This window comes from Electrona antarctica, assembly GCF_951216825.1.
Source record: "Electrona antarctica genome assembly, chromosome: 12".
Classification (NCBI taxonomy): domain Eukaryota; kingdom Metazoa; phylum Chordata; class Actinopteri; order Myctophiformes; family Myctophidae; genus Electrona; species Electrona antarctica.
The window spans coordinates 47,230,029-47,247,974 of NC_136793.1; the positions used below are offsets into that span (position 1 = coordinate 47,230,029).

The 17,946-nt window shown below is 43.0% G+C and overlaps 1 protein-coding gene across 2 annotated transcripts; it reads right to left on the reverse strand.

Annotated features, from left to right (window-relative positions):
• Positions 1 to 1,507: 1,507 nt before the first annotated feature.
• Positions 1,508 to 17,889, reverse strand: chek2 (checkpoint kinase 2). 2 transcript variants are annotated; one of them, XM_079516264.1, is made up of 17 exons: positions 17,731 to 17,889; positions 14,034 to 14,347; positions 13,333 to 13,457; positions 11,760 to 11,892; positions 10,496 to 10,586; positions 9,641 to 9,737; positions 8,334 to 8,387; positions 8,175 to 8,239; positions 7,004 to 7,103; positions 6,493 to 6,579; positions 6,129 to 6,295; positions 4,955 to 5,073; positions 4,146 to 4,231; positions 3,671 to 3,739; positions 2,683 to 2,730; positions 1,957 to 2,025; positions 1,508 to 1,738 (listed from the first exon to the last, which is right to left on the reverse strand). In XM_079516264.1, exons 2-17 carry the CDS (start codon positions 14,338 to 14,340, stop codon positions 1,625 to 1,627), a joined length of 1,731 nt encoding a protein of 576 aa, XP_079372390.1. In that variant the 5' UTR covers positions 14,341 to 14,347; positions 17,731 to 17,889; the 3' UTR covers positions 1,508 to 1,624. The 2 variants fall into 2 exon arrangements, with proteins under 2 accessions (XP_079372390.1, XP_079372391.1); XM_079516265.1 differs by lacking the exon at positions 2,683 to 2,730.
• Between the last annotated feature and the right edge of the window lie 57 nt (positions 17,890 to 17,946).

The following is a 17,946-nucleotide window of genomic DNA, read 5'->3' on the forward strand; positions in this document are numbered from 1 at the left end:
AAGGTTTCTGCCCGACAGCAACGATATGCTACATATCATTTTTAGTTTTTCTAAGCAACATGCTATAAAAAGGGTACTTTGATCCAGAAGTCAGGAAAAGGGGGTACTGGTACTGAAGGAAAAAAAAGTTTGAGAACCACTGCTTTATACAATCATAACAAGCATTTTGGGCTTTTTGAGGGTAGAGAGTTAACGATGGTCCCAGTTTGTTTTTTACTATTTTGAAAAACATTTTTGAATAGTTCAAAGAGTCAACAAGCTCACAATGTGTCGATGTGGATCGGCTAGTTTAAGTTCCTAGGTGTGACTGTGGCAGACGACTTGTCCTGGACAACAAACACCACGTCGGTTGTGAAGAAAGCACAGCAACGCCTCTTCTACAGTTGGAGGCCATCGATAGTCCTTTTCTTTTTGCTGAGGTTTGCGTGATCTGCGCAAAAGGACAGTTAACCCATTTTGGGCGGGAACCCCTTTTGGTGTTATAATTTAGCTATTGAAAAATAGCAGATCTACAAGCTCATAGCGCGCCACCGAGTGGCGCGCTACGAGCTTGTAGGTCTGCTATTTTTGAAAAATCGTGAAAATATTTATTTCAGAAAACTGGAGGATTTAGAAGGATTTTTTGAAATTTTGAGGTCAGGCCTAAATGGGTCAAATGATAAGGGACAATATCGGTGGCACCCAACTGTACCTACGGAAACTTTAATGGGCAAAACTCCCCTGGTAACTGATGGTCAACTTCTACCACTGCGCAGTAGAGTGTGTGCTCACCTACGGTCTACCTGTGTGGTTTTCTCGCAGCACCAGGGCAGAGAAGGAGGCCCTCAGGGAGGATCATCGGGAGATCTCCACTGTCTTTACCTCCCGCTGCCTGCGACGCACGAGTAACACCCTCCAGGACCAGTTCCACCCTGCACACCAACTACTGCCCTCTGGTAGGAGGTGCCGGTCCATTAGGTCCACGACCAGCAGACTGACCAACAGCCTCTATCCACAGGCTGTCAGGCTGCTAAACGATGCCCCAGCCACTCATTACCCCCACCCTTCCTAAATGGCTACAAGAACTGGACTTTGCACATTGCACACAGCACATTGTACTTTTGGTATATTATTATTTATCTGTGGAGCTTCCTTCCTTTGGGGTTTATTTGTTGGTTATGCCTGTGGAGCTCTAAACGTAATTTTGTTGCTTTTGTGTAAAAACAATGTTAATAAAGTACTTGTCTATCTTAATTTAAAATAGTAAAAAAAATAATAAAAATAAAAAAACGATAAGGGGCCACTGTCTGGTAATCTGAAGGTCACCGGTTCGCCTCCCAGCCAAGGACTGTGTGTCAGTGTCCCTGAGCAAGACACTTAACCCCTACTGTAAGTGCTAGGTTCAGATGATGCTAGTATGATGTCTTTAACAAAACTTTAACTGATTTGCAGCATCTTTTTCATTGTACCATGGACACACTCCTTGAGTGTGCTTTGCATGACCTATCAACAAATAAATTGAGGTAAATGAAAAAAAAGAAAACTGTTTATTAAACAGTTGTAAAAAAACAAAATACCAATGAGGTTACAATGTACAAACGTAAATTGAGCCAAGGTGCAACATAATTATCCTTGTCCCTGACAGTCATTCAGAGGATGGGACTTGTCTCTTCTTGGCAGGGATCTGTTCCTTTTCCTCCTCATCTTCCTCTCTTCTCCTCTTCAAACTGCCTTCCTCCTGGGGCAACACGCCATCCTCCTGGGGCAACACACAAACACACACACACACACACACACACACAGACACACACACACACACACACACACACACACACACACAGTCATAAACAACTCCAGCAGTGCCTTTCAGAACTTCATTTTGGTATTTCTTGCTCCCCAAGGAATTTCTAACAAGCTGAACAAAGTTCTGAACATAATATTGTGTGTCATTAGTTGTTAGTTGGTTGGTAAGGTTACCCTGGCATTTCCCGCAGCAGCTTCGGAGGGATCCACGACGCCGCAAGCCTGTTCCAACATTACAGGGTCCTGAGAACGAATGAACAAACGCATAAACACAGATGAAGGCCTGAGTAGCCGAAACGCGTCCATTTGTCACCACTGCTGCTGAACAGAGTTGACAAAACATTGTGTGTGATTAGTCAAAGACACTTGATGCGCTCGTGATTTATACCGTTTAATTCCCGCAGTCTCGTCGGCAACGTACCATGGACTGCTTTGAATAAAGGTTGGCGCAGCAAACAATACCTCTCTGTGCGATTACAAATGTAATCTAAATGTAGCTTCACTTGTGAGTGTGAGTGTGTGTGTGTCTGTCAGGCATTATTACAGTCTACAGCAGTGTTGTGGCAAGTCTCTAAAAGGACGCACTGTGATTGGCCAGTAGTCACTTTCATCACTAGTCACTTTCAAGGCACAACCCTTGTGAGACTTCACTATGCCTAATGTGGCGAAAGTATGCATAAAGTGGTGAAATTATGCCTAATGTGGTGAAATTATGCATAAAGTGGTGAAATTATGCCTAATGTGGCAAAATAATATTTTCAAAAAGCAGCATCGGGAGTGGAATTCGATCCCATGACATTATGACTGGAAGTGTGTGTGTGTGTGTGTGTGTGTGTGTGTGTGTGTGTGTGTGTGTGTGTGTGTGTGTGGGGGGGGGGGGGGGGGGGGGGGGGGGGTTACCCTGGCATTTCCTCCAGCAGCTTCGGAGGGATCCATGACACCACAAGCCTGTTCCAACAGTAAAAAAAAAACATACGCAAACATTATAGAAATTCTCTAACTCTCAAAAAAACTGATGAAGGCCTGAGTAGCCAAAACCGAAAGGCGTCCGTTTGTCATGACTTCTGCTGAACAAAGTTCTGACAACCATTGTGTGATTAGTCAAGACACTCCATGCTCTCGTGAGTTATACCGTTTTATTACCGCTATCTTGTTGGCAGCGTACAGTTGGGTGCCACTGATATTGTCCCTTATCATTTGACCCATTTAGGCCTGACCTCAACATTTAAAAAAATCCTTCTAAATCCTCCAGTCTTCTGAAATAAATATTTTCACAATTTTTCAAAAATAGCAGACCTACAAGCTCGTAGCGCGCCACTCGGTGGCGCGCTATGAGCTTGTAGATCTGCTATTTTTCAATAGCTAAATTATAACATAATGTTTAAAACACCAAAAGGGGTTCCCGCCCAAAATGGGTTAACTGTCCTTTTGCGCAGATCACGCAAACCTCAGCAAAAAGAAAAGGACAATATCGATGGCCTCCAACTGTACCATGGACTCCGGGATTAAAGCAAAATAAAATTGACTGAAAATAATGTGTGATTTGTAAAACAATGTGAAAGGAGCCCCCTACACTAGGACTGACTCCTAAACAAGTAACACAACACAGTACATGTATGTAATATTACGACATTTTAGTAATATTGTTAAAAAATAGCCTGTATACAGGCTCATCATAGGCGATTTTCTCTGAGCTACATGCTTCTATAAGATGACTTGGTTTCTATGGGATCCAAATGACGGAAATCAGTCGAGGCGACCTGGAACTTTAACCCATGTGGACTGTTTTGAAGGAAGCAGACGATACCCGAGTTTACATGTAGTCTCTGTGAGACTACATGTAAACTCAATGTTGCTTCACTTTTGCGTGTGCGTGCGTGTTACGTACCGTGGCATTTTCAGCAGCAGCATCGGAGGGATCCATGACACCGCGAGCCTGTTCCAACATTACAGGGTCCTGAGAACGAATGAACACATACACAGAGATTCTCAAACAATATGAATATTACCGTAATATTTTAACCCTTCCTTCGGGTCTTCAAAGACCTCTCATGAGCAGCAAGTTATGAACAGTGTTCACCGTTATACGAAGGCTCTTATTTGGTCATTCTCTCGACAGACACATTTGATGAAACACATGTCCAATAAATGTAGCTGAATATATACCAAGGTTAGGTACCTGGGAGCTGCTCAAGTCAACCACACTACATGTATAGCTGCCTAAATGTATACAGCATCAACAACTTCAATTAAAACATTCCATTTCTCAACTTACACTGAGATGATGGAAGGATGACATTGTTGAGTAGTAGTAGCACTACAACTACTAGTTGTAGCAGTACTAGTGCCATTAGTAGAAGTACCTTTAACCAGGGATGTTGCAGGGCTTCTCGTATAGAGAGTCTGTGAGTTGGATCGACCACCAGTAGTTTCCTCACTAGGTCTTTGGCTGAAAGACATACAACCAACAATAAGTCCACAGATACTTTGTAGTACATACTACTGTCCAAAGAATTACAAAAGGCATAGTGCATCTAGTCTACTAGAGCAGGGGTTCTCAACGTTTTTGGCCGGGGACCCCCGGAAATGCTTTGGCAATGTCTCGGGACCCCCGCCCCGCCCCCTCCCGACCCCCAATAAAAATTGACTGCTACAATAACCTTAAACCATTTTGGGCGGGAACCCCTTTTGGTGTGTTATAATTTAGCTATTGAAAAATAGCAGATCTACAAGCTCATAGCGCGCCACCGAGTGGCGCGCTACGAGCTTGTAGGTCTGCTATTTTTGAAAAAAAGTGAAAATTAAATTTAAAAATATATATATATTTTTTAATAATAATTTGGGGACCCCCTAAAATAATTTGGCGACCCCCTGAGGGGTCGCGACCCACGGGTTGAGAACCCCTGTACTAGAGTGTGCAGTAGACTACTTTCCTAAATAGTTTGAAGTAAAAAGGAAGCAGTGAATCTAGTGTACCATAAGGTGCACTGTACTACTGCCAGAACTGAGTTAAGTAGAAAAGGTGCAATGCATTTAGTGTACTATGTAGTGAATAGTCAATAGTGCATACATACATACTACTGCCTAGTGTGAAGTACCAACGGGCATAGTGCATTTAGTGTACTGTAGTATAAATACTAGTGTCCTACAGTATATAGAGACAGTGTCATACCATGTTTAGAGACGCTATCCCATTTGTCTGGCAACATCCTGAAGAATCCCTGAGTGATCTGTTGTTGGACAGACATGGTCGTGCTCCAGTCCTTATGGAAGGGTGGGTAGCCACAAAGACTGACAACACAACATACATCACATTAAAGATTACCGGCAAAATGGTAAGAATGGGATAGTAACACTCTTTCAGAATTAAAACACAGTGCAAGATGTACTAAGTTCAGTAGTAGCAAGATGATGTATTTAACCAGTATGCACTACCAATAGAACTCAGAAGGTACCAGAGAAGGTTTAACAGTGCATCAGAGCTTTCGGTTCCAATTAACCCTATATAAAAACACCCTCAGCAGTGGCTTACCACACTCAATATTAAAGTCCCTTCCCCAAAATTACACCCTCTCCAGGTGCCAGGTCTCTCAGGCACCTGCATTCTGACCTCCAGACACCCAGTTTCCACCAATGCTGCCTAAACTAGAAGACCCTCAGTATTATTTGACTTTTTTATGACATCAGTATTGGCAATTGTGTGGCTGATGCGTCGTGATTTTTAACAAATTTCAAGCTGGGATCCCTGGATCTACAAACTCGCAATCTTAATTTTATACTGGAAGTCAATGGAGGCGCAAATATGGACGTCAATATGAAGTAAGTACTTAGTATATGATGTTGGGCTGGGGAATTAAGGAAAGAAATATATAATTGAATCTAGGCCAAGGTTTGAAACATTCGTGATATTGATTTGCCGAGCCAAACGTCACAGTGAGCCCTACCGTTTCTTCAGGGACAGTACTTTCTAGTTGAATGTTAGCCTCGGTACCCAGGCTTTTATTTTCGTTCGCATCGGCTCAGAAACTGAAAGCCTGGGGGAACGAGATACATTTCCTGGTCGAGGAGTGGGAGTGAACTACAGTGCAGAGGGGCGTCGCTCGAAATAATAGTGTCGTCAGTTTTCTCCGCTGTTTTCTACCGGGGAGGGGCGGGGCAGATGGGGTGAGCGATCAGTGACACAATATTCTCCAGCGCTTGCTCCATGCGCGCCCACCCCCCTAGACCAGAAAGCATGCTGGCTGGGCCAGGCTAGTTGAATGCTATATTAATACTTGTTAATACCTGTGATTACAACAACAAAGACGAGCAGACAGACAGGCAGACAGACAGGTTAAGCAGCCCACCAGATAAACAGGACAACTCCCAGACTCCAGGAATCAACCTTGGGACCGTATCCTGTGGTGGTGTTTGCGTGGGTGAAGACTTCAGGGGCGAGGTAGTAAGACGTTCCACACAAAGTCTTCATTAGACTGCTCTCCTCTAAGATCTTAGACTGGTTAAAATCTGTCACCTACCCACACAGACACACACACACACACACACACACACACACACACAAACACATCTATTCTTGTCACCTTTATCTCAGTATCCTGTGAGATATATCCAAAATCTATATTGTCAAAAACAAGCCATACATTATCGTTTACAAATAAAAGGCCAAGTACTCATGCCTAAATGATGTGCGTTTGTGTATAGTCCGTGTACCTTGACCAAGCAGATATCTTCCTGTGAAGCCAGCAAAATGTTCTCCGGTTTCAGGTCTCTGTGGATGATGCCGTTGTTGTGGAGATACTACACACATACACACACAGAAATGCTTAATTCGTTTATTAATGGCTCTAATCTCCTTTCATATAAATACAAAAATCACACCCGTGTGAACTGAGTGGTGTACGGTCTGTCTGACGTAATGAAATCATGTCTGACGTAATGAAATCACACCCGGGTGTGATTTCATTACCTGGCTTTGTTTGTGCAGAAAAAATGAGCATGGTTGCTATGTTCACCCGGGTGTGATTTCATTACGTCATTACAACAGGGTGAACATAGCAACCATGCTCATTTTTTCTGCACAAAAAAGCCAGTTGTAGGAGTGGTTTACACCACTCAAAAATAAATCCTGACTGTTATTGTTATTATACTAATAATGATTCATATTCGATATTTATAGTGTGATAATCTGAACAATATTGTGACTTATATTGAATCCACCCACCTCCACCGCACAAAGCATCTGGTAAAAATATAGCTTTGCAATTGGCTCCTTCAACGACTTATTTGACCTCACCCTGTCGAATAACTCTCCACCCTCCATCCTGACAGGGAAAAGAGAGAATATCCATCCATTTTCTCTTGCATTATTCTCAGCTCATGGTCACAGGCCAAGCCATGTAGAACAGGGATGTACAGTAAGCATGTACAGTACGTATGCATGCATGTGCGGCCCCTCAAAAGTACACCAATCACAGCTCATGCTGCTGCATGCATGACATCATGAAACAGAAGCACCTGAAGCCCTAAAAACTTGGTGTCTGGTTGAGTAAACTGAAACTTGGTTCATAATTTGTAGGAAAAAGAAAATCTCTTCTTCATAGCTAAATTATTCTTGTGAAGCACCCATTGTCTTATTGGATAAGAACAGTATGGTATTTATAACATAATGTCTTATTGGATAAGAACAGTATAGCATTTATAACATAATATCACCATTTAGAGAGGGTACGGTGTAATATGGTAATATTTCGTTTCCATTTTAAAGAGACATGCGTGTATATACACATGATATATTTCCTGAAATATGAAGTCTAAAGGCTTCCTGCTAAAAATGTAATGGATCATTTTGAGTTTTTGACTACTCTGACATGCAAGTGTTTTAACACTACAATTTGGACGCAAAGAATTTCACCTAAGTCAAAGTCATACGATTTTTGTCACACACGTTACCGCAGTGAAATTTGTTCTCCGCATTTGACCCATCTCTTGGAGCGGTGAGCCGCAGCGTGCGCCGCGCTCGGGAATCATTTGATTAGTAGATTTGACCCCCAATCCAACCCTTTGATGCTGAGTGTCAAGCAGGGAGGCATTGGGTCCCATTTTTACAGTCTTTGGTATGACCCGGCCGGGGATCGAACCCCCGACCTCCCAGTTTCAGGGCGGACACTCTAACCACAAGGCCACTGAGCTGGTCAACCTAGGATCCCATTAAAAGACCACGTGTGGTTCCCAGGACTTATGTTAAAAAACCTAGCAACATCACTGACAGTATGGTATTGTGGTAGTATGTGTACCAATGTGGTAGAGGAAGTTTAACAGTGTAGCATAGTGTGTGAAACAGTGTAGTAGACTAGAGAGTATGTGTAAAAACAGTGTGTCCGTTTCAGACTCACAGTTGGAGAACAATATAATAAGAATCCTCAGATTGATAAAAGTCCTCCGTTTTGATGAGACAGGGCTACAAGAGAGGAGAGGACAGCACATCAGATACTGTACATCAATTTAAATCAAAATATTAAAAGTCAATAAAATCATTTGTTTTTTTTCCTTACATGATCTATTTGTTGGAGAATGCGTATCTCTCTCTCTGCATTCATGTCCGCCGTCTGTATGATTGGACGAAGATAATTAACAACTAGAAAAAGTGCCCTTCTGGGCACAGGTCTCCACCAGGAGGATAGGAGTGTGTGTGATGTTTGGCAAAATGTTTAGGAGTAATATAATCATGTTTTGTGTGTGTGTGTGTGTGTGTGTGTGCGTGTGTGTGTGTGTGTGTGTGTGAGAGACACAGCTTGGCCTGTTGTAGCGCCACCATGAGGCTGAAAACTTTTCCTCAGCCTAGTGGGAATATGCATGCACAGTTTCACCGAAATCGGACGCTGCGTTGAGTAGTTGTGGCGATTTGTACAAAACGGGTACCAAGCGGGCTACTCCTGAAAAGTTTAGAAGCCAATCGTAGGCAATGAAGGTGGATTACATGACTATGGAAAGCATGTGTACCGATCTGCGTGAAATTTGGATAACATCTGAAGGAGTAATATTAGAAAATGTGTTTTACATATGTCGGCCTCCTGGTGGCGCTATAAAGAGCAGATGTGAAAAATTCCAGGCAAAGGTTTTTCCTTGGACTCTAGGGAGTTGGCATACAAAGTTATCCACAAATCCGTGCAGTTGGAGGTAAAAACACTTTTCGGCCAGTTATAGCGCCACCATGAGGCTGAGTTGAAAATGTTCACGTGGCATTTCTTCCTCGGCCTAGTGGGAATGTGCGTGCGCAATTTCACGGAAATCACACGATGTGTTCATGATTTGCAGCATTTTGTTTGAAACTGAACACTCCTGCGAACTTTGGAAGCCAATCTTAGCCAATCAGGATGGAGTCTGAGAAATCTGAAAGACCCGTTTGGTTGAATGGCTCTAGAGAGACTGTGTACCAATTTGCGTGATGTTTGGACAAAATCTGTAGGTGTACTGTCCAAAAACTTGTTTTGCACAAAGCGGCCTCCTGGTGGCGCTATAACAGGCCGTTCTGGAAATTTTGGGGCAGAGGTTCATCGTTGGCATCCAGGGAGTGTGCAAAATGTGGCATCGACCGGGTTAACAGTGCCGGAGATTAGCTGTTCACAGACGGACACACGGACGGACGGACGGACGGACGGACGGACACACGGACGGACGGACGGAGTGCAAAACATACTCTCTCCCCATGCCTTCGGCCTGGTGGAGACAATCACAGGAGGTCTGACAGTGAATAATACTGGCCATTCCTTAGCCAATCATCTGATGGCACAACTGGGTATCAGTATTTGCATGTAGACCAATCCAAGAACTATGGCGGGATGATTGACACGTGACTCACCCCTACCGACGGGAAGTTTTTCTTGTGAATGATTTTGACAGCTACCTTCTTACAGGTGGACCTCTCAAACGCTAGCTTCACCTCACCACACACCCCTCTGGAATGAAGGAACACACGCATGCACACACATTACTAAATGCATTCTGTAATCTTTAATCCCTGGATTAAACTGGGCGCAAAACTGTGACATCTTATCTGCTCAGTTGACTATTTTCAATAGGAACTAGGAAAATAGCACTGGTAGAAACAAAATGCTAACAGTAACACTGGCGTATTTGAAATATACAGTACGGTATATCACATTGGCATGGCCTGTCCTGTCCTTGAGCAAAATACTGAACCGCTGATTGCTCCCGATGAGCAGGTTGGTGCCTTGCATGGTTTCCTCCGCCGTCGAAGGATGCACCATATTAATAATAATGCCTACGAATTAATATTTGCTCTTTGCAAATATACTGTATGAGCGGGTCTAACTTTGCCCACATCAGTGTTTTCGGGTTATTTCAAGCAGGCCCTTACTCATAGCCTATTTGAGGCTGAAAGACCATTCAGCCTGCGCACTTAGTAAAAGATTTTTAAGAGCAAATTAGCAAGGGACAATAATAGGACTTTACTTTTGCTTGGCACGATCAGCTCCAGTGACCACATTAATTGCCATTTTCACAAACTTTAATTGAAATTTGCACTTTTGAATAATTGAGTAATGAGTATAACGAGTAAACGTGTATACTTTGTCCACCACTGAAAAGCACCCAGTATAATCCAGGAGTTACTTGACCAAAAAAACAACAACTTGAAAGTTAGATCCATATTCAGATCTGGGTCACTTCAAGTACTTAATCACGTCTGACTCACGTGCCGATAACCCGGGTCACCAAGTACTTCTGTTTGAACTCCGGAGGATAGTTGGTCTGTTCATCTGCCATCAAGTCTATAAACATAAAGACTGTAGACGGAGAGACAGTCAGTTGCTGTACATAAAGTTGACAAACCGATCATCAAAATCAGTTGACAAGGGCATAAATAATTATCCTCAAACTTTTTTATCACATTTTTACATTGCAGTATACGCTACACACACACACACAACTCCATTGGATTACCTTATTCAGCAGTGGTCCCTTTGTGTTTGCTTAGGTCGTCTTAGACAAACACATCTGAGCTCATACTCAATAGGTGTGTCAGACAGGTTTGAATTGGAACTGAATGTATTCACACCCATGATACATACTTAACTATGTAGTTAACCCATTAAGGCCTGAGGCCAACTCAACAAATGTCTTCTAAATGCGGTTTTCTGAAAAACATATGTTGCTATCAGTGATGCTCACCTCAACTTTGTGTTTTGGCTTGCATACTATTACTATATGTATTGAACTTGACGGCACATGATTCAAGATGGTGGCTCAGCACCTAACTTCCAACTTCCCTCAAAAAGCCGCACACACCTAGCAGTAGCTCTGGTCCATAGCTCTAATGCGTTTCATTTAGAGCTATGTTACTCTCAACTTCCGCCGCTCTCATGAATGCATACCAGCCTCTCCTCTTTAGCGTAAATAAAAATAACGTTTTTGCTACTCACCAAAACAAAGGCGAGTTGTCATTAGAAAGCCTACTTTCCTTAGTGGACGCACTCTGAGCCCCCCACCACACGTATAAACTGTACTTTTTGGCCAGAAAGGGATTTTTTTTTCACCAGAGGAAAAATATTCTCTATGAGGCAATTCTCTGGGCAATATCGGTAGAGGGCGCATTGGAGTAACTTTTTTTTTCCGGTGGAAACAAAATCCCTTCTTGGCCAAAAAGTACCGTTTATACGTGTGGTCTTTGTATTGGTGAGTAGGTCAAACGTTCGTGAGATTTCCACAAAAGAGGAGAGGTTGGTCTGATTTCCATTTGAGATTTAAAACTGAAAGTCCCATAGCCTTATACTGCAGGGCAGAATCGTATAAGCAGTAGAAGGCTATGGACCAGAGCTAACCTAGCAGGTGACCCGCAGCGCACAGGACCTCTCCTCTGTGGTCCGGTACACTGACTGACTGCCTGATGGATTTGCACCTTTTGACTAGTGTGCTGGAGGAAAGACACGTTTCATCAGAGTGAATGGAGAGATACTAACCTTTGTTGGTGGGTTCAGCCAGTGCCAGTACATCATTGTTGACCAGAGGAAGTCTCTTTCCTTGTCCAATTTTATCCCCATTTAAGAACGTCCCGTTATTACTCTGATCCTTTACGTACACAATGGTACCCTCCTACACACAGACACATCACACACAAGACCTGTCAGTTTGTCGCAAACCAGTCATTCGTTCAGTAATCTGGTTAATGAAGTGTTCCCTGTATATGTGATTATTTGCCAGCCAGCTACATACTGGTGCATGGCAGAGAAGCAGACTAGATCTACTGACTTAAATCAATTAAGCTCAAAATATTTAAAACAAGAAAAATAAGAAAAAGTGCCCCTCGGGGCACAGGTCTCCACCAGGCCAGGTCAGGTTGTGGCCTCCTGGTGGCGCTATAATAGGCCAATGTGAAAAAGGTGCCATTTCTTCTTCTTACGCCGTTGATGGCAATTTGTTGATTTGAGGCATTTTGTTCCAAAAATGTGTTTTGATAAAATCCACTTGTTAGGCCAATGAGAAAAGGGTGGGATATATTCCTCAGCCTAGTAGGAAAGTACGTAAAAGACTTCACATAAATTGCATGCTGCGTTCACGATTTGAGGCTTTTTGTTCAAAACGGGCCAATCCTGCAAACTTTGAAAGACAATGTTAACCAATTAGGATGGAATATGAAATATTGGACAGATCAAGATACTGTGTAACGATTTGCGGGAGTTTTGGACAAAATCTGGAGTAATATAAAAAATGTTATAATTCCGCATACTATCAAAAATATGAGTGACCGACTCGATCCAGATACCACCTCTCCGACAATATTTCTGAGAACGTTTTGTTTTTTTCGGACCACAATGCTTATAAGAGACAATTTTAAGATGACCCTATGATATTCTCCTTAGAGAAAAACTTCTGCGACCCAGCCCAACGAGTGACGTCAGGAATGAATTGAAAAAACTAAAATGGGTAGCCAATCTACAAACTCAATGCATTGTGGTTGTGAGCTTACTGATATTTGGACATTTTTAATTCACCTACAGCAGCAGTCCCCAAACGTTTTTGGCCATGCAACGTCTTGTTGTATTTGACCGAAAATTATACATTTTTAATATGATTATGGCAAATAATCACAGAATGCCACTGTACTGAGAGACATTACAGTGTTTACCAGATTTTGCCGTTTGTGCTAAATAACACCATAAAACCGCCATTACCCTTTTCATGTCACGCACCCCCTAGAGGGCGTTTGTGCACCACAAGGGGTGCACGCACCACAGTTTGGGAACCACTGACCTACAGTATGATGAAATGCCCAAAATGGGAGCGCCAGGTTCCTTCATTTTTCTTCTGAACGGACTGAAGTTCAGTTCAAATAACTACTGCGATCGGCTGATCACAGACCAATCACAGCAATGACATACAGTAGTAATTAATTCCGAGAAAGCAGCATGGCACACTTCCTAAATTACTAAACATAATTGTCCCAAGTGTCACATTCAAGTTATATACTGAGGTAAAACAGTACTTAGTAAATCAGTTAGTCAACAATGCTGCCATTAAACCCGTCAGTGATACCTTGACTATCCTGAGGTGTTTTTTACTGATGATATTAAATCGTCCCACTGCTTCGAGTGCGGGGTCCTTAATCACATAGTGACACCTCTTGTCTCTCCCAAACTCATACTGATCCTCCACACAATCTGGAAAACAGCAAACGCACTGGTGTCAGAATACAACAGAACACAAACAATAAGTAGAGCCTTCTCTCATCTGTCATTCATACAACATTCTTCCTCTCAGCTTTCCTACCGTGTCTCTCCACCTCTCATCTGGGCACTAGCCCCTCCAATGTCTGGCTTTCAGAATTACGTCATAATGTGGCAGCCAAGTCTATGACTTTTAATGTTTGCTTAACGCATTCAGACCCAAAGCGCCTTTTACATCCTGACCTAAGTTTTCTGAAAATATTTATTCAAAAATTACAAAAACATTATTTTGCTATATACTGTACATAGCAACAACAACCCAAAAATGGGTTCCAGGTCTTGAAATGTAAAAAAACAAAAAGGGCTTCCCTCGTCCTTAACTGTCTCAGTGCCACATGACACCTTATGACGCCTCCCCCTTAATGGGTTAACAAACAGCACCACAAAAAACAGGACCCGAGCCAAGTCTATGGACTCGTTTTGTTTTTTACTGACTGCAGGTTTGCATACAGGAGTGCATAACACAAGCGTGCGCGCATGCACACACAGTGACCAATGTGTAACACAAACCATGCATTCTGTAGCCTCTCTTCAGGGGCAGGAGGCGGCCCCAGGGCTGGATTTCGGGCTCCTCAGGAACGGAGGCCAGAGACGACACTGGTATGGTGTCCGCGCTGCTCACCGTCCCAGAGCCACTGGACGACTGGCTGGCCGAGGACGGCCCACTGGACGAGCTGGAAGCAGCATTCTGCTGCTGGACGGACTGGGAAGACTGGTGCTCCAGGGACTGGGTCTCAGACTGGGGGGTTTCAGACTTTGACGCCTGATTGGGCGACTGGGTCTTCTTGTCATCTTGGCTGGGAAGGTCCACAGACATTCTCGACCTGAAGGAAAAACAACGTATTGTTTAAACACAGAGCCGCACAAACACAAACTATCACACTCAATATGTCAGTCTGTCAAAGACGGTAATATCTCAAGACAGATTCTGCCAGCACGAGTGCTTAAGCCCTATTCATGGTTTGGATTTTCAGTGCTCTCACCCCAAACACAAATCTGGTAAAAGGGGGTCCCTGGCACAAAATATGTTTAGATGATGTGGCATTGTTCCCAACCTTTTTATAGGCCTACTGAAGTACCACCTCAGAAGATATTTGGCTCTCCACCTTAAAAGCTGATAATATTCAGGAGTGTCCTGCCCTTTTTGTTCCATTCCTAAGCCAATAATGCTGCTGCTCTGACAAAACTCAATCTAATCACTAATCAGCACAACTGATGATATTTCTAATGTGATTAATCCGTTCTCAAATCTTCTGTTAACGGCTCATTTCAGCACGGCTGGATAGCCTATTTCAACCAATTGCATGGTTGGTCAGAAGAACTACCTGTAGTAATATATATTTATATATTTCATTCCACCTTTGTCTTTTTTTCCTCCTTTTTTGGGCCATTCCTCTGTGTACCACCAGAGGGGTCTCAAGTACCACTAGTGGTACAAGTACAGTACGCGAGTTTTTTATTCCTATGATGGGAGGGAATTTGGAGCGCTGTGATTGGTTGTCAGTGGAGTAGGAAGCGCTGGGCTGTGTTTTGGACCGCACACAAGTGTTTATGCCTACTAGTACTCTATGACTAGTACTAACCCTATCTCTAACTCTAACCTAAACATAACCGCAAGCAGGGGAGCAACGCACCCCTCACCAACCTTAATCCAAAAACTATTAACGTACCCCTCACCAACCTTAATACAAAAAATATAAAAAAATCCGCGGTAGTAAAAGATTGGTAAAACGAGCGCTCCTAAACCTGAGCTATCCTAGGAATAAAAAACTAGCGTACAGTACCTAGTGGTTGGGAAATGGATGTAGGTTCCTTGCTTGGACAAACATGGTGGTTTAAACATTAGGTGGTAAACATTATGGTGGTTTAAACATTAGGAAACAAGCCCAAATAAGCAACTACACTCTAGAAACAAGCCCCCAAAAAACACAACCCACAACTACCAATATGTATATAAGCAACTTTACAGAAAAACAAGCCCAAGGTCGCTTGCTCGGCTCGCAAAACCAGTGCCCCGGATACTACTACTACATACTACATCGGGTGCACAGTGTGTTTGCGTGTGTGTTCCACTTTTTGCTGAGGGGAGCTACTCGCGTTGTGCAGGCTATACTGCGAGCCCCGACTCCCAATTCCTGTGTCCCCCCACACACACACGTCTCGTCACGGCCAGGAGGACAGCGCTGCCCGGCTATACTCTGTGGCGCGAGCTGAGCTGTCATTGCAACTATTATAAAGTAGGCCTATAGAGCGTCGCAGTCCCGCCCCCTACCATGGACCAGGACATGATTCTCCATTCATTTTCCTCAAAGACATTTCAGAAAGTATTTATTTAAAGACGTTTACGCCGCGGACAAAGCCAACTCGAGTCGTGACAAATCATGACAACAAACACAATTTTTTGGGCCGAACAAATAATTAGAAAGAAGAAAAAAACGGCAGGTTACAACACTTTTTTTGTTGTTTGTCTTCTTTGTAATTATTTGTTTGGTCCAAAATATTGTTTGTGTTGTCATGAGTTGTCACGACTCGAGTTGGCTTTGTCCGCGGCGTAACCGTCTTTAAATAAATACTTTCTGTAATGTCTATGGGAAAAATGCATTGGGATTCATTTCCTGGTCCATGGTAGGGGGGCGGGACTGCGACGCTCTATACTATAGCCAGCACAACAACATAACAGCTTCTAGACCAATCACATTGCCTGGAGCTTGTCTCGGTGAGCACCGATCCGGTGGCGAGTAAAAACAGAAAGAAGGGCTGGGGAGAGCTGTGGTTTTCTCTTCACCACGGCTCAGTGACATCATGTTGTAGTTTTCGGTGAAGCGGTGGTCACCTCACCACCGAAAATCCAAACTATGAATAGGCCTTTAAACATGAAATGATGTTGTTAGTAAGAATAAACACAGAAGCACCCGGGAGGAAGTGGATTAAGAAAGGGGAGGAGCGCAACAAAAGTTCCTGTTTTACACAAAAAAGTGATGTGATGACCCGAGGCAAAAAAAAAGCACATTTCCCCCTGGTATGCAATGGTGATGAAACATTAAAACGTCCCTAACATTATCATCCCATTATGTCTCCACAATGTAATTGTTTTTTTTCTCTCAAAGTCTCCATGGCTCAGTTCAATAATGTAAGACAAGTCTATTATGTTGTCTTGTGTTTATTTACAAGAAACAGCCAGCCAGAGCTTATGTGAGATCTGATGTGAATTAGCTACCATACCACACACACAATGAAAATAAATTGATTACATTTAGATACATTGATTTGTCCTCATATTTTTCGTTTAGATACATGGCATGGCCCGAGTTAGCCCTGGTCCAGTGCTTACAGAGAGTCTCTCTCGCTGTAAGCACTGGACCAGGGCTAGGCCTGAGTCAAACTATTGGAGTGAAGTGGTTTCTGGTCTAGAGGGGCGGGTGCCAGCGAGTACAGGGCGGGATCCTATTGGTACCGATGATTCTCAACGCAACTCCTTGCAACCATTATCCCCAAATGGTGAGCAACTGGTCACTCCAGACCGCAGCAGTTTCTTGCAACTGGTTGCAAGTGTGGACTACTTGGCCACATGCATAGTGGGTGACTGGATTCATGACCAAGCCCTAAGTGACCTTGTTGGAACATAAACAACAGGATGTACAGTACTGCAGGAAATCCAGTTATTCAAGCTCATATACGAGGCATTGTGAGCTTGTAGATCTATTTTTGAAAAAGATAATTTAGCTTTAGTTCAAGTTTTAAATTAAGAAAACATCATTGCGTAAGAGTATGAATTATGATGTTTCTTATAATTCAAGAGGATCACTATTAAAAAACAAACGAGTCAAACAAATAAAATCGTTGCTAATCTATTACTGATAATGATTTAATGTTGTGCCCACAATTGGGACACAACACAAAATGCGATAAGCTCTTCCCAAAAGTGCACTACACTACACACACACCTTTTATTCTGAATTGTATTAAGTAGATTGACAGAACTGACTGACACAAACAAAAACGAACTATAGTTATTAATGTTGATTATGATGTTTTTCCAATTTCCCCTGTTAGCTATATGGTATCTTCAATCAGTAGTGATTGAAGCATCGGCTTGCGTCTACTACGGAAGTCATCATAACACAGATTCATTCACTTCACTTTAGATGCAATGAACCAAATACACCATTAACTTTAATGTCTTCATCTTCCCCTCTTTCAAACTTACCGCTGTTTGTTTGTTTGTTTGCTTGCAGTGAAAACTGATATGTCGCGCCACACGTTTTTGTGACTTTGCAGGGATGTGGAAGTTTTGGAACTAAGCGACTGAACACTTGCACTGGGAATTGTATTTCCTGTTGCTATGCCATCCCGCCACAGCGCAGCCAATGAGAAGTTGTGAGCTGGACACGTGTTCTTTGCAGCTGTCAGCTGAGTCGGGCTC